Genomic DNA, 19529 nt, shown 5'->3' with positions numbered 1-19529 from the left:
CCTGGACAGAGTCATGGGTATCTTCGGATGCATCAAACTTCGCTAAATGATCTTCAGACTGTGACTACTCCAGGATGACTGCCTGGAGAGAAAGGTGGCAATGCTGGAAACAGAATGAAGCTAGGAATTATAAGGTGTGGCTGACAAGAATCCAGGCTCTGGAGAAATGCTTGACTCCAGCTTTGTCCCTCTGACTGCCGATGAGCTCATTGACCTGGTCCTTCAGCAAAAATTCAACCCTCCCTCCTTCAATCAGCCATCCTCAGCCAGGGGTGATTCTGGCCCTCTGACCTTTAATGCTATCTGGAGACAAGTGAGGTTATCATGACTCAGTGACGAGGTGCTTCCGGCATGTGGCAGGTTGAGGCCGGGACTGTCCTCCCAAGCACAGGACAGGGCCCATCCCCACAGCAAAGGGTGTCTGGCCCCAGTTGTCTTTGTGCATATGTGATGAATGTGTGTGTAACATAGCAAGAGAGGAAATGCAGTAGTTAATCATTACAGTCCTCTATCAGGGAATTTATGTAGCCTTGAGGCATGATAGTGTATTGCCCTCCCTACCAGGTGAATGTTTCTTAACGTCTGTGCTTATTTTGATAGAGAGAAATGCATTCACTAGTTCAAGAGCTCTGTACAGGAAATCAAAGGTTCTACTGATTTGCTCTAGTAGAGAATCACTTTTGGAGCAGTGGCTGTGATTGGAACCCCACTGATTATAATTTCCAGATCCCATCTGTCTTCTGCACAGGCAGAAGCAGCTGCCCTGTCAGCAAGGTTTTGCTTTTGCTTGTACGATTTTGGTAGGATCAGGGCGCTCAAGACACACCCACTTGGACTTTCCCATAAGTGTCCTCATTCCTCGGGTGAATAACCCATATGGGAGCCCTTGTCAGTCGGGGAGGTGGGTGAGCTGTCCCAGGTCTGGAACGGGTTTGGTGCTGTGACCCTCTGTCATGTGCTGCAATTCAGGCCTCTGTTGAACTGCCCTAGATATCTTCTTTTACTGAGTAGCTCTTTGGAGGCTGCCCATCTGTTTCTATCCTAAGGACTCCAGGGCGACCACTTACCCACAGCCCAGCAGCCCTGTAGCTAGACCATCCTGTGTCTGGCTCTGGCCCTCCTTCCTGTTACAGCTGCCATGCCCATTGTGGTGTGGAGTTTTTGTTTTGTTTTTTTTTTTTTTGCAAAATTGGCTACAGAAATTTCCTTCCCTCTATCCATGCCCTTGTGCTGTGAGGATGCTTTTTTCCCCAGCTATTTATTATTTATTTTTTATTGTTATTATTTTTTTGCTGTGAGGATTCTTAACTAGGGTGTGTGATGCTTGGACTTAAATGCATGGTACTATTCTAATTCTTAGGGTCCCTCTCTTCCCCTAAACAATGCCCTGCCTTTCACATAGAAGGCTTGGTGAGTAATTCCGCACCAGATGGGATGAGATTCTGCATCTGATTTCCAGCTCCATCAGCCCTGCAGCCCCAAGAGATAAGAGATTCTTATAGGCCTGTCATGGGACTCCCTGGTGCTCTGAGCATAGCTTACATTGAGAGTTTAAAGCCCTGGGACTGTTCTTTCCTTGTTTTAAACTCTTTGTGTGATGATAAAGAGCAGCCCTCCCAACCCCTCAGTCCTTGGATAACCCACACAACTCAGCCTGCCAAAGCCAGGAATTTACTAGGCACTTACTCTGAGTGATTACAGGTAATTATTTTGCCATCATATGCTGTCATCTATCAGAGTTCCATTCTCTAATGACTATTGGGTTCCTGCTGCCTTTAAATCAACCAGAACAAGTAACCAATCCAGGTTCCCCACATAGAGATTATGTTCTTGCAGTTTCTGATAAATCGGGTATTAATTAGGAGTCAGTTGCAGACGACTAGAACCTCATTAGCTGTTTAGAGTAGAAGGGAATTGAATGCAGGAAATGACATGATCCCTGCTCCCTAGAAGTCCGTACGCAACCATGGCAGCAGGTGCCCTGGAATAAGGCTGCAGAGCTGGCCTGGGAAGGAGCTGCCCTGCCCTGGAAGCTGCCGAGGGACTGCTGGCCCAGAGTGTAATTTCTGGGCTGAATATTTTCTCCAGCTCACTCTCCACTTTCTGTCCTGACCTCTGTGGACTGCACTGGGCGTGCTCTTGCCTCTAGCTTCCAGCTGGATGTGGCCAAGGGTAGAGGGGAAGAGAGGGAGGCCAGGGTATCTATCCTCTAGCTGTGTCCCCTGCTGGGTTGGTGCCATGGGCTGGCTGTGTCCCCACCAGCGGCCACAGCTTCTATCCAGTGGCCCCTCTTAGAGCTTTACTGGTTTTCTTTCTGGGCCCTGGCATCAACTCCTTTGCCCCTAGCAGCTCCCACACGTTCCTAGCCTAGGGTACAGCACCGTCTCCTCTGGGTCCCCTTACCCTTTTTCCAATAGTCCTCCCTCCCTTTTTTTCTTTGAGACAGAGTCTCAGTTTGTCACCCTCAGTAGAGTGCCATGGTGTCGCAGCTCACAGCAGCCTCAAACTCTTGGGCTCAAGTGATTCTCTTAACTCAGCCTCCTGAGTAGCTGGGACTATAGGCGGGCCATATTGCCATACTCCCATCTATTTTTAGAGATGAGGTCTTGCTCTGGCTCAGGCTGGTCTCAGACTCCTGAGCTCAGGCAATCTACCCACCTCAGCTTTCCAAAGTGCTGGGATTACAGGCATGAGCCGCTGCACCCACCCCAGTAGTCCCTTTTGTAAATGCTCTTCAGTGCCCACATTTGAATGTGCCATCTCTTTGCTGCTGGGATTCTGAATGACGCACCTGCTCGGCTGTGATGGAGGTCTCAGAAGCCACCCCTAGAACCACTGGGCCTGAAACCAGGCTAAGCTTGCTACACCTACCCCAGAAAAACATGTCCTGAGCACAGCTGCTTCTTTCCATGCTTATCACCAAGCCCAGTGTCACGTGGGTGCTTAGACAGGGCAGAATCAAGTGCCTCCCCTCCTTACTCTGTAATGGGAGAATGATCATTGTACCTACCTCACAGGGTAGGTTCCAGTAAAATTAAAGCCTTAAAATTTTGTTTGTTTCATTGTGACTATAAATATTAGCCCTAGTAACTACTGATTTTCATTGTTTTTATAACTTCTCATAAACAGCCCAACGTTCCTGCTCTCATGCACCCCTTGACCCTGCATCCCTCCTGATCTGGCCACTTTTCTACTGACACGTCAAAGAGAAAGGGTGTCCTGGTCACCCAGCACATCCTCCCCTTTCAGAGACCCACAGTTTCAGCCTGGAGTGTGACGATCAGCTTGGGCCCGAAGTGTTCTCTGCCCTCCGTGTTGGGCTCTCTCCATGGTGAGGCCCTCTAGGCCTCTGTGTATACAAGGTTCTCACTCCTCGTCTTCAACTTCGAACTCCTGGTCATCCGTCAAGGCCCGCTCCCTTTCTGGAGAGGCTTCCTTGTCCCCCAGGCAACAACAGCCATTGCTCTTTATCACTGAGCCCACTCTGTGGCAAGGTAGGCCTGGCAGGTGGCAGTGAGTGAGACAGACCATTGCCCCGAGGAGCTTTCAGTGGGGCTGCAGGTATTAACCACAGCTGCCCGGCGAGGGAGGAGCTACTGTGGATGGTGCAGTGAGGGAAGATTTCCCAGGGGAGGAGGCATTTAAGCAGATGTGAAGGGCAAGAACTGAGCAATGTCAAAAGCCAGGGCCAGGGCTTCCAGGCAGCAGGAACAGGACATGTGAAGACACTGAAGCAGGGAGGAACATGGTGCTTTCAGAGAGTAGAAAGGTGGTCGCCATGGCTGGGAGAAGTTAGGGGATGAGGTTGGAGATGCAGCTGGCAGGTTGCATATGTTGGGGCTTGCAGGCTGGGCCATGCAGACTGGATTTTAAGAGCTATTGGATGGGGCTTTGAGTGAGTTGGGATGGGAGGTGAATCCTGTGCCTGCTTGGGGCAGGGGCAAAATGGGGCATGGCCAGTATGGAGTCCAAGTGGGAGGCTCTGGTGTGGTCTAAGCGAGAGGAAGGGGCCTGGAGGGGTGTGGAGGTGGGAGGATGTGCACTTTCTAGGAGGGACTGTGCGGAGGACTGGAGGTTAGCTGGTGGCTGAGGTGGGGGTGGAGTCACTCCCAGGTTTCTGGCCTAAGTAGCTGCCGTTTGGAGACAGGAAGAATGGGGAGGAACTGGCTTGGTTTGGGGAAGGGGGTGAAGAGGGAGAGAAATAAGCAATCTGAAGTTTGAGTCCCCTGTGCCACTTCTGGGCTGGCCAGGAGGCGGGGCCGGTCACTGGGCTCCTGGGCAGAGCTTTCTGGTAGGTCTGTGGTGGCTAAAGCATCCTCCCCCCACCCCCAGCCTGGGGCCCTGCCAGGCAGAGAGGAAGAAGCTCCTGCAGCCTCAGAGCAGGCCCCGGAGGAAGTGAGCAGCGGGCCCCTGCTCCTGGCCCAGCCCGCAGCCCCCAGGCGGCCTAGGGAACCGGAACCTGCTTTTATCCAGACCACCATTGGCGCTTCCGAGGCCTTCGTTTCCCTGTGTGGAGAAAGCAGCAAGGTGAGTCCTTGTGGCACCTGGGCCCAGGTGCATCCACACCTGCTGGGAGGTTCCGCCTGTCCGCCATGCTTGGGTGCCAGGTTCACAGAGGGAGGAGTCCCAGATGCCAAGTGGAAAGGAGCCTAGAGTCTTAGCTGAGGTCACACCAGCTGGCACCCTGAGCCCCGGGCCCCCTCCTGCCACCCACTTACAGACTGCTCCATCCTCCCGCCTCATTTTAGGAAGTTGTCGAGACCCCCACAGGCACAAGGGCCCCGCGGTAACTCTCATGGCAGCCCTGGAGCAGTTCCGCTTCCACCCACAGCCTCCCCTTAAGGCGGCCAAGCTGGGGAAGAAAGCCCGATGCTCCTTCATCAAATGCGGAAACTGAGGCCTCGGGGCAGAGGGGGACTCACCTAGGGCTGGGAGGTAGTCCCTAGAGGTAGCTCCAGGTCTACGTCCACTCAGCTGCCTTTGACCAGCATTGAGCCCAGGCCCTCCTCGAAAAGGTAGGTACGTCAGGAACAGAAAGGGGCAGGGGTTTGTCCCAAGTCACACAGCCAGAGTGGGGAGGAACGGCTGAAACCCAGGCCTCCTAACTCTAGGCCAGGGCTCTTTTCTCTGCCCCAGCCAAGGCCCCTATGCTAGCATCTTAGTGTCCAATAGGAAGCTGGGGATTGAGGAGCCTGGAGTCAATCCCAGGGGCCGGTCTCCCCACTCCATGACTCAGGGCATCAAGGAGCCCCTATCGTCCCTGAGTTGCTGCTGTTCTGACGGGGGTGGCTCTGGTCCTGTGAACACCCCCATCTCACAAGCTCTGGGGCTCCCTGCTCTGACTGCCAACTTCTGCCTTGGCCTCCCTACCCCAAATATCTGAGTGAGTTAGTGAAAGCTGGAAAGCCCAGAGGCCGAAGAGAGCCTGGGGGAGGGCCAAAGCTGCCCGCTGAGCCAGTGAGATCTCCCCAGGAGAGGAAGTGGGCCAAGGGGAACAGGAAGGGGGCTGGGCTGGCTTCTGGGTCTGCCCCATCCCAGCGCGGGCAAGCCTCGGCCTCAGCCCACAGCAATGAGGATGGGGGAGGCAATGATACCCGTAAGCGCTGGCCCTTCTGACAGAGTGTGTGCCTAGGGCTTCATGGGGCCCCCAAAACACCCCAGAGGTTGGGGGCTATAGCTTCACTGAGGACAGCCTCATCAAGATTGAGGCCAGGCCACCCCTTGGGAGCCACGTTTGCATGGAGGGAGCACACACCTGGTGGCAATGGCCCACCCTCCCGTGGTTCACTCAGGCAAAGGCTGGCCAAGCCTGCTCTGGGCTGGCCTGTCTCAGGCTCCGCAACCCAGAGGGGTCGGGTCAGTTTCCACTGGAGGTCAGGGGGATGTTGTGATATTGTCCACACGTTCACCTCTGCCAGCCCCTGCAGGCCAGCCTGGGAATCCCCCTTGAGTCCCACACCTCACACTCCGAGGAATGGGCTGTACCCCTCTTCCTCCTGACTACAGGGGTGGGGGCTCCTGTGTGGAGGCTGTAGGAGGGCAGTGGGCAGTCTGCTCTGCCCTGACCAAGGGAGAACCGTCCCCAGACCATCCCCTTTGCATGGCCTGTGCTTTTGGCCCACATGCCTCTCCCCTCCTCACAAGGTCTGGTTCAAGGTCCCCTCCTGGGCAGATGCAGTGACTCGTCCATCAGAGCCTCTTGTTCAGAGGAGATGATGACCCCGAGTGAGTTTGGGCCTTCTCTGTCCCCCGCATTTTCCAGGGCAGGCCCAGGAGACGATGGAGCCAGAGGCCCTCTACAACCTGCTGCAGCTCCCCAAGGCGGTCCTGCCATCGGAGGAGGAGCTCCTTCAAGGTGTGTGCCCATGTGGGTCCGAGGGGCAGGCAGCGGGTAGGAGGGTCTGCGTGGCTGAGTGAGACAGGTTGTGTCCAGGAATGTGCACGGAATGTCCAGGAGAGTTCCGCACCATCAACCCAGTTCTGCTCACCACGACTCTGCCTCACGTGTGACACTTGCCCCAGTCCTTCTCCTGGCACCATCTGCAGAGATGTCCCTCTGGGCTAGTGACAATGTGTTTTATTTTAGGGGGGAGGACAGAGTCTCAAGCTGTCACCCTCAGTAGAGTGCTGTAGTATCAAAGCTCACAGCAACCTCAAACTCTTGGGCTCAAGTGATTCTCTTGCCTCGGCCTCCAAGTAGCTGGGACTTCAGGCACCTGCCACAATGCCCGGCTATTTTTTTGCTGCAGTTATCATTGTTGTTTTAGCTAGCGTAGGCTGTGTTTGAACCCACCTGCCTCGTGTATATGGCCAGTGCCCTGCCCACTGAGCTATGGGTGCTGCCCTGGTGACAATGTTGATCATGATGGTAAATGCTGACCACTACACTCACTGTGAGCCTGCTGAGTGCTGGCACCGTGCTCAGCACTTCTTGGGCATCCATAAGGATGGGCATCATTGCCTCCTCTTTACAGACAAGGAAACTGAGGCACTGTGAGGCGTGTGCCAGAGTAACGGGTGACTCTGTTAGCTGTGCTCGGGTTCTGAACGCATGGAGGGGCCCCTGGACTCAGGTTGCACACCCTCCGTGCAGGCTTCCCAGGCCCTTGTGGGGCTACGGTCTGCTATGGTCTGCTCCCGTCTCACCTACGACTCTCCTTTCAGTGGGGCAGACACGGGATCAGAGTGGTTTAGTGAGCATGTATCACCCTTCATGATCCTTCCTGGGAGTTGGTGACCACTGCCCCCCAAACCTCCCTCCTAGGAGATGGTTTGAAAGAAGGATGCAGGTGGGTACCCAGAGCTGTCATCATCACTGTGTTCTCTAAAAGGTGCAAACTAGCACCAGCACACCAGAGCAACTCACATGTCCCCGTGGGGCAGGGCTTTCTGTGAACTCACTGGAATTTATGTAACCGTTAAAACATAAATGTGATGATGAAGAAAATGTACGAAGTCTTGAAAAGAGCAGAATGCAACTTGCTAGGTCCTGTGAATCCAGCCTGTTAACAGTAGGTGCAGTGGAGCAAGAATCCCAGTGCCAGAAGGGCCCCCGGAGCAGTGAGTGAACCCCCAGAAGGGACGGGTGTCACCTGGAGTCTCCTGGCCAACTTCTTCAGTGTCTGCTGTTCTGTTTATAAACCGTGTGAGATTGAAAGCACCAGGGGAAACCTACAGACTTAGGGTGGCAGGACTTAGTTATCTGGGGGGAAAAAAGTTTTGTTTTTTTTTTTCCTACTATTGATTTAGAGATACCCAATGTTCTGGCCAGCAAAGCCAGGGCACGGGATAACTCTGCTCTGAGAAAGGGCAGCACCACATACAGTAATCTCGCTTGCTCACCTACTCACATGTCCAAGTGTGTGTCAAGAGCTGGTCGTGTGCCAGACACATCAGCCCTTGAGTCTGTGTGACACAGGGCTGTGTGACCTCAAAGGTTGTCAGAAAAGCCTTCACCTGGGTCACGTGAGAGGCAATGCCTTTTGTCAACTTAGGCAGGGTAGTCCCACTGCTGATTCTGTTTCTACCAGAAAAGTGGGACCAGCTGACCTCAGAGCTTCCTTTTGGTCTTGACTTTTTTTTTTTTTGCAGTTTTTAGCAGGGGCTGGGTTTGAACCCACCACTTCCGGTATATAGGGCCAGCACCCTACTCCTTTGAGCCACAGGCACTGTCCTGGCCTTGACATTTTATGGGTTCTCCTGACCAAGGCCTCAGGGAAGGGGAGCTGCCGGTCCCTAGAGGGCCAGCGGGGTGGGCCTCACTGCCTCACCCACGCAGGGGCAGGTAGACCTGGGTCAAGTCCCAGCTTAATCCCTCGAAGCCCAGTGGACCCAGCACATCATTCGGCCTTCTAACCTCCGGTTTCATTTTATACAGGGGAGTAGGCCGATAAAATACAAGACACCCAGTAAAGTTTGCATTTCAGAGAATCAAGAAATAATTTCTGAGTTTAAGTATTTGTTAAAATGTCAATATTGGGGCGACTGAGGGTGAGCTGGCATTCATGAAGGCAGCAAGGGGAGACCATCAGGGCAGAGTGGCAGGACCTGGCTCCCCTGGGGGCTGAGGTCCTGGACCCTGTGGTGACCTGCGGGGAGAGCTGCCAACCACTTCCCACTCTGCTTCCAGGAGAAAAGAAGAAATACCTGCCGCCCACTTCCCGGAAGGACCCCAAGTTTGAAGAATTACAAAAGGTACAGCAGCCCTGGCCCCTTGGAGATGGTCTTCTCATGGACAGATGGGGCACCTGGTGGAGGCAGCAGGACACACCCACTCCTGGACCTCAGGCTGGCAGGTGGTGAGCCCTGCAGGTTCCTGGGAGGCCTGTTGGATGGTTGCAGGAACCAGCATTTATTGAGCACTGACTGTGCTTTCACACACACCATCTCAGCCAACTCACAGGATCAGAGGGGGATCTGTGACCCAGGGAGGGGACAGTGGGACTTAGAGAGGTGCCCTGACCTGTGCAGACACGTGGCTGCCTGGTCACAGGGCTTGGGTCTGACCCAGGCTATTGGCCCCTGAGCCTGTGCTCCTTTGCCTGCCCACGGCAATGGAGAGAGGATGGGGCAGCAGTGGGCCTGAGCTGCCTGGAGCTCGGTTCTCTCCTTGATCATGGGTCTTCTGCTGTGGCCGCTGGACCAGCTGTGCTTGGGACCTCTGCTTCCTTTGGCCCTACTTCTCCAGTCTCTAGGTGGCCTCTGTTGCCACCAGAGGCTTTGTGGGCGGGCCCTTTTAAATCCTCTTCCCCATCCCCTCACTGCTTCCATCCCCAGTTCCCAGCTTTGGCAGACACACCTGGCATAGCTCTGTGCTGGGCCCTGGGGACACGAAGAAGGACCATGCACGATGCTGATGGAAGGGGTGGGTGGGGGGTGGGTGACCAAGCTGGTTGTGGCCTGTGGGGGGACCCTACCTGAGGGGCAGAGGGGCTGGGGTATTTGCACTCCACCTCCTGACAGGGTGGGGCCTTAATTCCCAGTACTCTGGCCTGCGGAGCACCAGTGGGGTGGGGAAGGCCCAGCACAGCTGTGGGGGAGCAGGCCCAGGGTCACTCCAGTGGCGATGCCTGGGTGGGTGGGGAGGATGCCAGCAGGGCTGCCCCAATCAACTGGTAAACTGGGTGGCTTAGGCTGAGAGAAATGCGTGCTCATGGTCCTGGAGGCCAGAGCCCCTTAGCCAGGTGTTGGCAGGGTTGTTCCTCTGGGGCTGGAGGGAGAATCCATCCTGTGCCTCTCCCAGCTCTGGGGCCACCAGACCCTCGGCTCCTGGCTTGTAGCTACATCACTCCAGTCCCACCTCTGTCCTCTGTGCTCTGGTAACGTGTCCTCACATCCTCCTAAGACCTCGCCCAGGCTCCTTTAACACCTGTATTTCTACCAGCCACCTCTTCAAGGCAATCTGTGTTTTTCCGTCAAGTGTCCATTACCTGAGTCTTTCCGTCTCCCAGTTCACAGCCACTTCCCCGTTTTTAGGTGTCATTTCAGTAGTACCCCACTTTCACAGAGCTAGGCTTGTGATGAAGAGAAGCGGGGGTTCTGCAGGAGCCCAGAGCAGGGCCTTAACTCACCTGGCAGAACAGGGGGCCTTCCCAGAGGAGGTGACGTTTAGCCAGGCCATGAAGGGTGGGTAGGAGTTGGCAGGTGGAAGGAGGGTGTTCCAGGCGAGGACAGAGCCGGGCCAGGTAAGGAGTGCCCCCAGCCCCAGCCAGGTGTCCCTTGGGGCCCGCAGGTGTTGATGGAGTGGATCAACGCCACGCTCCTCCCCGAGCACATTGTGGTGCGCAGCCTGGAGGAGGACATGTTCGACGGGCTCATCCTGCACCACCTGTTCCGTAAGCGGCTGCTCCTGGGGCTGCCTGGGTCCCAACGGAGCCCTCAGACCCCACAATGGCCAGGTTCAAGGACACCTGTCGCACTCTCTGGATGGGTCTGGTGGGGGGGGAAGGTGGAGGCTCAGCCCACTGCCCAGTGGTCCGGCCAGCCCAGCTACTGCTTCCTGCTCACTTGTTCAGCACCCTGCCGTACTATCATTAACCCCTTTCACTGTTGAGGAAACTGAGGCTCTGAGAGGCCCAGTAACTTGTCCAAGGTCTCACAGCTAAGAAAGCAGGGGAGTCGGGACGTATGCCCAGCAGGTGGGCGTTAGCCACTAGGCCACCTTCCCTGCAGAAGTGAGTGGACACGCTTGTGGGGAAGGCCAGAGGTGTGGGCACTGGGTGGTCTGGGTGAGGGGGGCCAGCTCAGTCTGCTCTTGTCACACAGCCTGCACGCCTGTCCGTCCTGTTGCGTGTGACCAGAGGTGTTCCATGGCCCAGGGCCTGGCCCCAGGAATGTGCTCTCCGGCCCTCGCTGTCTGAAGCATCGGCCAGGCTCAGCCTCCCAGAGGGTCTCTGAGGTGCCCTGTTGTGCTGCCCTCCCCAGGGGCCCTCAACACCCTCTCCTGCCTGCAGAGAAGCTGGCAGCACTCAAGCTGGAAGTGGAGGACATTGCCTTGACCGCCGCCAGCCAGAGGCGCAAGCTTGAAGTGGTGCTGGAGTCCGTGAACCGAAGTTTGCAACTGGAGGAGCCACAGGCCAAATGGAGTGTGGACGGTACGTGGGGCCTCACCTTACGCCAGGGGAGGGGCAGAACAGCTGGATTCTTTTGTCCTGAGGTGGCCATTCTGCACCCAGGCAGGGGACACACTGGGGCCAGGAGTGGGGCAGACATGAGGCATCTGGTCTGAGCCTCACTATAGTCCAGGGTGACAGCCTTGCTGAGAGCAATAGCCACTGCTGAGTTCTCAGTGCCCTGACATGCCCACTGCCCTGTCAGGTTTCACAGATGCATGGAAATGGCGCTGCAGTCCTGCTCCCACCACGGTGAGAGTGCAGAGCGCCTCACCCGCCCTGCCCTTCCGCTCAGCGCTCTACATCCTCCCATATTCCAGATGGGAGAACCGAGGCTGAAAGCAGCGGAGGGGCTTCTCCCAGGCTGGGTGGTGCTGGTGTCGCAGAGTTGGTTTTCAAACCCGGTCCGATGCCCCGGCAGCCACCGTGAAAGCCTCACGCTCAGCTGCTGTTTATAGTGTTGCCTGTGAGCTGAGTCCCATTCAGCTTAAATCCAGGGATTCTTCAGCCACTGCCTACCCAGCGCTGTGAATGTCCTGGGGTCTAAAACACAGTCCACAAGGTAGACTGTCCCCCTCGGCTGTGTTCACAGAAGCGGGGTGACCTAGGCAAAGTGTGATTATTTGTAGGATTCTGAAATGTCTCTCTATATTGCTGTTTTCTGGAGGGCTGGGCACAGGCCTCCCCGGTTGGCAGAGGTCGTTCTGATGATGAGGGACCCCCATTCAGCTGCTGGTTTTGGCCCCCTCGACTCTTACTAGTGCTCCTCTCCCCTTTAGCCATCTTCAAGAAGGACCTGCTGGCCACTGTGCACCTTCTTGTGGCCCTGGCCAAGCGCTTCCAGCCCGAATTGCCCCTCCCAAACAACGTCCAGGTGGAGGTCATCACTATCGAGGTAACAGCCGCCCTGGGGGATATGAACGTGGCCGCTAAGCATTTTGGGGTCCTGCCTGGGGCAGGGGCTGCCCCAGTGAGCTTCAGGGATCTGTGAGAAATAGCAGGTCCCACTGGGACAGCAGGGAATCCTGGCTGGAGCTGAAATGGGCTGCTAAGTCCAATGGGGCCGCAGAGGCCCAGCAGGGGTCTGAGGGGGTCTGTGGGCCGGCTGCCCTGCTGACCTCAGCAGATGGCGTCTTCCGGGGCAGAGGCTGGTGGCAGACTGTGGCACATGGGCCACACAGGGGCTGTCTGTTTGTGGCCATTTGGGAGCCTGTAGACCACTGAGTCTAAACCGCTGCTGTGGCTGTGATGGTGCCCTGTCCTCCTCTTTCTGGAGGCCACTTGGATGTCTCCACCATGGGTGCTCCCTCTAGCCTGCACACGCCTGTGCCGAGGTTAATGCCCTGCATCCTTGGCTCCTCTGTCTGGGCTGATTCTGAGCCCCACAACAGGGCACACTCCTGCTCCTGATTCCCAGGACTGCTCCCCACAGCCTCTGGGCTCCGGTATGCAGGGGCATCACATCTGAGGCTTTACCCTGACCTGCCCTAACAGAATAAGCCACATCCAGCCAAATTCAAAGTCATTTCTACTGTTTCTAAAACCATTGATTAAAAGTCTCTACTGAGCAGTTTCATGGCTTTGTTTATACTTCTAACATAAATCAGAGGTGATTTAATTCATTCATTCATTCATGCATTCTTGATACTACCCCCTCCCACCGTGAGAAGGAGGCAGCCACAGTTCCCACCCTCATGGGGCTCAAGGCTCCCGGGAGAGGACAGCTAAGCCTGACCACAGGGCTGAGGGCTATCCAGGAAGCTGCCCTGAGCAGGGGTGAGGCAGAGCAAACTGGTCCCTTGGGGCTGCCTTGGGCCCCGGAGCATCTGGGATTACATGACCTCTTCCCCTTCATGCTTTCTTAGAGCACCAAGAATGGTCTGAAATCGGAGAAGCTGGTGGAGCAGCTCACTGAATGCAGGTGAGGGGAGGCGAGGGCCCATGTAGGGTGGTCGCAGGCTGGGAATGGGGCAGATCTGAAGCCTCCTCTCCGCCATGCTAACCCCCCATCCTGCAGTAGCATGCAAGAGTCCTTCTGTCCCCCAGCTGGACAATTGCCTGGACCCTTCTGAGCCACCATGCCAGATTTTCTGGGGTGGGGACACAGAGTTGGGATGTATGGGAAGACATATATTCCCAGTGAATATAGTGTCTTTTCTGGGGTGTGAGCAGAGTGTTCCTCTGTCCTGGCAAAGCTGCAAAAGCTGCAGAGGACCATGCATGGCCAGGGGTGTGACTGTCCTGCCCACCCAGATATGACTGCTGAGGCCTTCATCCGCTTGTCCCCTGTGTCCAGGCTCTGTCTTGTCCAGTCGGCTTTCTGGATTGTTGGGAGGAGGCCTGCTACACACAGGGGATTAGGCTGGGTGTTTTAACCCTCGCTAAGTCCAGCCAGTTGAGTCAGTTTTCTTCAGCTTATAGAAGCTCACAGGAGGCTAGGAGGTGCTTCCTGCTCCCCCTCCTCACCCCCTTTCACACATGGTCCCTGTCCCCCTGCTGTCCCAACCTTTGCCCTTCCTTTCCTCCCTTCTCTACTCCTTTAAACTCCTCCTCTTCCCTGGGCTCTTTCCCTCTTCCCAGAGGAGCTGGGATGTGCTTCTCACTCTTGGTCCAGGCTCTCTCCTGCTAGACGGTCCAGTGCCCACCACACAGGGAGCTACTCAGTACCTGTGTGGCCCTGAGCCTCTGTTTCTCTCTCTGTTAACTAAAAGTTAGGCTAAATACCATCCCACATTGACAATTTGGGGCCTCTGGTGTTTAAGAGATGCCCAGGGCACTTGGTCTGAGGGCTGCAGAGAATGGTTGGGGTCTCCAGAGGGACTCCCGTGGGCCACGGGCTGGTGGCAGGTTGCCTTCCCTGGCTCAGGGTACAGGTGGGTGAGCAGCTGCTGGGTGTCACCGGGCAATGCAGCAGCTGCCTGGTGGTGTCGAGGATTTTCTGCCTTCTCCTGTTAGCAATTGAGTATTATTTTTTTAGTTATGGATCGTTGTGGGTAATGAGTTTCCCCAAAACTTCACACCTTAAACAACAGGAAGCATTTCCTCTCCTCACAGTTTCTGGGGGTCAGGAATTCAGGAGCAGCTCAGCCTGGTGGTTCTGGCTCACAGACACTTCAGGGTCAAAGCTCAGATGTTGGCAGGGTTGGCCATCCTCTGATGGCTTGAGAGGGCCTGTTGGGACAGCACAGGGACATTTATCCCCCTGCCCCCAGTGGCGGTGGCCTTTGCGCTGACTCCTGGGTCTCTGCTGGTCCCTGCCCTATGTGGCTCCCCTCCCCTTCTGAGGGCTGCAGTCAGAGGCATCTGGCCTGCCCTGGGCCCAGAGAAACTTGGTACCATGGGGCAGAGGCAGGGCTAAAATCTTAAGGGCAAATCAAAAATGAACCATTCAAAGACAATAAAAATGGGGTAAAAGAAGGCAGGTGTGAAAGAGGACAGGCCATATGGTGTCATCTACATGAACTTGCAGGATAGACAAAGCCAACGGAAGGCAGGAGAAGTTGAAGCAGCAGCAATGTTTGTGTGGGGCGGGAGCTGAGGGTGAAGAAATGAGAGGGTGCCACGGGCGCTGGGAAGGTTCTGTGCAGACGGGGCTGATCGCACAGGGTAGGTCTAGGTACAAACACACAAGCTGCAAACTCAGGGCGTGTGCACTTTGTTGTACTTGTGACAAACGCTCTTCAAACTACACAAGAGCAGCGGATTGTAGGCGAGACAGCCTTAAGGAAGTATCTGGAACTCTTTTTGCCCCTTTTTGCCAACACCTCCCCTCACCAAAGATTCTGGAAAAACAAGCAGCACCCCAGTTCCTTGCAACCTCTCCAGCCCCGAGGCTTGCAGTGTGAAGAGGTCCTAGGTCTCCTGACGTTTTTAACCACTTATTTGCTTTTTCTTCCCTATAATGTCTCCTTTAGCACAGACAAGGACCAACCCTCAAGTGAGTACCTTGGTAATGTAAGGAAACCTCTCGGCCCTACGGGTGTTAACAGATGTGTGGTGATGGATGCTCTCCCTCGTTTATCTTGGTCTGCTCCTTGTATCTCAAGCCTTGCTCCTGCCCATGTGTCCCCCTTCTGACTGTCATCTGTCCATGGAGCCAGCTTCTCCTTCCCATGAGGCAGTTCCGTGGGGAGTTATGATGCACGTGGCAGTCATGTGGAGCCTGTTAAGTATGTGGGCCCCACAACCCAGTGGCCTGGGCCCCACACTCACTCCCTTGCTCAATAGCCACACGAACTTGGGCAAGTATTTTTACCTGTCTGTGCCTCAGTTTCCTCATCTGTAAAATGGGATTAGTAACAGCACCCACCTCTTAAGGTGGTGTTGAGGTTTAAAGGAAGAAACTTGTGGATGTGTTCAGCACGCAGTGCGTCCCCGTAGGGAGTGGTCAGTAACGCAGATTCTGCTCTTGGGACAGAGCTGGTCACCAATCAGTTGATTGATCCAGCTGCTATTTCTTTTGTTCATCCACTCCTTAGTCAGCCAGCCTGGTTAGTTGTTCATCCACCCATCCATTTGGCCATTATTCCTCTATCCATCCATCACCCCAACGGCTCATCTATCATCCACCTGCCCATCCATCCCCTACCTGCCCATCCATCCCCTACCTGCCCCATCCATCCCCCACCTGCCCATCCATCCCTCACCTGCCCATCTATCCCCCACCTGCCCATCCATCCCCCACCTGCCCATCCATCCTCTCCACCTGCCCATTCATCCATCCTTTCCACCTGCCCATCCATCCTCTCCACCTGCCCATTCATCCATCCTTTCCACCTGCCCATCCATCCTCTCCACCTGCCCATCCATCCATCCCCTACCTAACCATCCATCCTCTCCACCTGCCCATCCATCCATCTTCCTTACCTCCCCACCACTATTTTTTCTCCCTGCACCCCCCCCCACTTCAACACAGAGCCATGAGCAGGGGAAATAATGTCACCTGCAGAGGTGGAAATAATGACCTGTGAGGAGCTTCTGCGAGTGGGGGTGAGGGAGGCTGAACAGGGGCAGGGAAGGGCTGGGGGTCTGTGTATGTGTATGGAAAGGGCAAGAGGACATGGAAGTTGCCCAGGGAGCAGTGTTTTGGGCAGAGGGCAGCATGCAGGTGATGCCAAGTGGTGAGGGCAGGGACACAGACGGGGCATCTTCTGAGCACATATCTGCCTCTTCCATCCTGGATCTTCCTGTGACACAATTTCCCTAAACACAGACCAAGAGGCCTGGAAGGGACTGCTGGTGTTTCCACTGTGTTTCTGAGGCACTTTGATGTGGGTGATGCTATCGGTGAGACTTGCTCCCTTCACAAATGAGGGAACAGAGGCACAGAGACATGATGTGAGTTGCTCAGAGTCACACAGCTGCCTAGTCAACTCAGGCCTGTGTGGGTATTCAGTGCCTGAGGACTGTATCCCCCCAGGAAGGGTCTCAGCAGGAATCCAGCTTATGCACAGAGGGCAGTAGTCTGAGGACTTGGGCACCTGAGGCTGGACCCAGGGGCTAGAGCCACTGTTCCCAGGCATTGAGGGAGCAGCTCAGTGGCTGAGGATCTGGCATTTTGCACTGGACAGGTTCACATTCTCTGGGAGGACTGAAATCCTCCCTGTCAATCTGGAACCTTGGCAGACCCAGCATCAGCTCCAGTCTGGCCCCTGGTCAGCCACCGTGGCAGCACCCGTGGAGGGCCTGGAAGGAGGGTGCAGCTGAGCAGGCACAGTAATGTGTAACAGGTGTCCCCTGCGGAAGGCACACTGCCTACCATGGTCCTGCTGCATGTCCAGGCTCTGTGCCAAGTGTGAGTGTCACCTGCTGTCAGATTTGATCTGCAGTGACCCACCTACCAAGTATTGTCAACTATTCTTTATAGAGCAGGAAACTGAGGCGCAGAGAGGGGAGGTGATTCCCCCAGGCCACTTGACCAGGGAGGAGTGACTCAGATCCAGGCCTGTGTTATTCAAGAACCGTGATCTAAAACTATAGCTCCCTTTGCACGAGTGATGCTGAGACACTTTTGTGAAAAAAAATTCTGTTTGGCACGGGGATAATAGTGTCGTAACGAGGTGTTTATTGGATTTCTGTCTGCAGAGGACATCTTTGATGAATTATTCAAGCTGGCCCCAGAGAAAGTGAACGCAGTAAAAGAGGTAGGGAACATCAAAGCCGCCATGGCTCTGGGAGGGGATGACCCTTGCTCCACACCTGCAGTGCGTCAGTGCTGCTGGGCTGGCGGGGAAGCGTTATCACCCCTGGAGGGAAGGTGGCAAACTGGAGCCTCGGGCTGGGGCCCTATTCTTCCCTGGGCAGGCCATCGTGAACTTTGTCAACCAGAAGCTGGACCGCCTGGGCCTGTCCGTGCAGAATCTGGACACGCAGGTGAGGACTCAGCTGTGGGGTCCCCAGGCAAGGGAGGGCCTCCTGGTGTAGGCAGGAAGGAGGGATCCACAGGGTCCAGGAACCTGCTAGGGGGTATGAGGGTTGCATCACCTCCTGGAGCCCCCAGGTCCTCCTCCCCAATGGGGGTGTACCTGGCGGGCAGATTGTCCTCCAGGGCCACTGTGGGGTCAGTGTTTTGAAAGTGGCTGTGGCTTTCCACAGTGATCCTGTGCCCTGTGGTGTTCCCACAATAGGGTAGTGGGCAGGCCACTCACTGCCAGCCAGGGGGCTTCTGGGTGGGGCGGGAGCCTGCTGGACTCTGGAGGCCTCTACTGGGCACGATATTGTGGAGATCAGACCACCTGGGTTCTGCCATGAGCTGGACCAAATGACTTATGAAGATCTCAGCTGGAGCTGCTGACCTTGGACACACTCTAGGTGGATAGTAGCCAGGAGGGGTGGGGCCAACAGGCTCCCATGCCTGGTATCCCAGGCCAGTAAAGCCCTCACTGTGCGGCAGGCCCCAAACACAGTGCGTCCCACACATTAATCCATGGAACCTGCCCAGCAACCCCTGCGGTGGCAACTGATACTGCCCAATTTTATAGACGATCATGTTAAGGTGAAGAGGTTAATTAACTTGTCCAAGGTCTCGCAATAATAAGTGGTGAGCTTGGGGCCATAGTCTGTGCTTATACATCTCACATGACAGCCACAAGAAAAGTTTGTGTATGATATGGTGTGGCAATGTGGAGGGGTAGAACTACTTGACTCTGAAGCCAGGTGAACACGTCTCCATCCTGCCTGTGCCACTTATGACTCCTGGGTTCCGAGGACACATCTTCCACATTATCAGTGAGCCCTTGGGCAAGTTATGGGGCTTCTCTGAACATAAGGCTCCTCTTCTTATAAGATAGGCACAAGCATTCCAATCTCAGAATCCTGAGTGATTCATGAGCTGTGTTGAGTATATTACCTGGCATACTGTGGATGTGCAATAAATGATAGTTTGTGCTTTCATTGCATTTCACACGGGGATAAACAAGGCAGTCTCATAGGGTTACATTCCACCTGTTGTCTTTAATCTCTCCCTTGCTAATAAAATGGCTTTTGGAAGCTAATGGCACATCCAAAGGTGGCATGTAAAAACTGTTCAGTAGGAGGGGACATTGAGGTCTCTGCTCTTCCAGGTGTATTTCCAAGGAATATCAGCAGGAAAGATTTCAGGCCCAAACTAATAATGCTGGAAAAGACTTAATATGAGGAAATTCCATTCAGGACTTTGAATGGTGGTTTCTCCAATATCCAGTCTTGTGTTTTGTTTCTTTGAAGAGATTCAATAGGATTATATTAGCACATGATATGCTGGTGGCAGCAACGATGGGTTTATCTCTGAACATACAGACAGAACAGACAGAAATATTAATGCAGCAGCTGGCAAAACAAGCCTGTTGTACGGTTGTCTGCTTTTTCTCGATGGAATAATTGTATACTTAACTCTATTTTCTCCTGTGTTTCTGTAGCTCAGGAACAGTGAGTTGTTTAAAAATGATATGAGAGCATTCCAAAGCAAGTTTAGAAACAGCTGTTTTTACTGAGTGTATACTATGTAGCAGGAAGCCTAAACTGCTTGATCCCTGTTATTCACAGCAATGCTGTGGGCTTGGGAACATCTTCCCCATTTCTCAAAAAGGAACCTGAGGCTCAGAGAGGTTGTGTAACTTCCTCAGGGCCACACAGCCTGTAGGAGGCAGAGTGGGCTCCCCCCGCCTCTCCCACCTGAGAGCCCAGTCCCTTCCTCTGTAGTTCGCAGATGGAGTCATCTTACTTTTGCTGATTGGACAACTGCAAGGCTTCTTCCTGCACTTGAAGGAATTCTACCTCACTCCCAGCTCTCCTGCAGAAATGGTGAGTCTTCCAGAGATCTTCCTCGATGGTCTACCTCTGGGTAGACAGATCAGCGGAATTGGCACAACTGTTTATTCACTTCCAGGTGAAGTGAAGTGTAGAAGGGAAGTTTGGTTGTCTGTATGTCTGCCTGTCCAT

General features: G+C 54.7%; 1 protein-coding gene across 1 annotated transcript in view; it reads left to right on the top strand.

The window, feature by feature from the left end:
* Positions 1-4407: 4407 nt before the first annotated feature.
* Positions 4408-19529, top strand: part of PARVG (parvin gamma) — a 21681-nt gene continuing 6559 nt past the window's right edge. The window contains exons 1-11 of the mRNA XM_003783428.3: positions 4408-4527; positions 6263-6355; positions 8630-8694; positions 10232-10334; positions 10953-11093; positions 11891-12006; positions 12977-13032; positions 15026-15048; positions 17196-17254; positions 17415-17483; positions 19290-19391. Of these exons, the coding sequence (XP_003783476.1) occupies positions 6280-6355; positions 8630-8694; positions 10232-10334; positions 10953-11093; positions 11891-12006; positions 12977-13032; positions 15026-15048; positions 17196-17254; positions 17415-17483; positions 19290-19391 (810 nt within the window). The 5' untranslated portion in view covers positions 4408-4527; positions 6263-6279. The remainder of the gene's footprint in view (positions 4528-6262; positions 6356-8629; positions 8695-10231; positions 10335-10952; positions 11094-11890; positions 12007-12976; positions 13033-15025; positions 15049-17195; positions 17255-17414; positions 17484-19289; positions 19392-19529) is intronic.

This window comes from Otolemur garnettii, unplaced genomic scaffold (assembly GCF_000181295.1).
Source record: "Otolemur garnettii isolate 467f Iridium unplaced genomic scaffold, OtoGar3 scaffold00007, whole genome shotgun sequence".
NCBI classification, from domain to species: Eukaryota; Metazoa; Chordata; class Mammalia; order Primates; family Galagidae; genus Otolemur; species Otolemur garnettii.
Note: the sequence above shows the minus strand (reverse complement) of the source record. Positions and strands in the feature narration are given on the sequence as shown.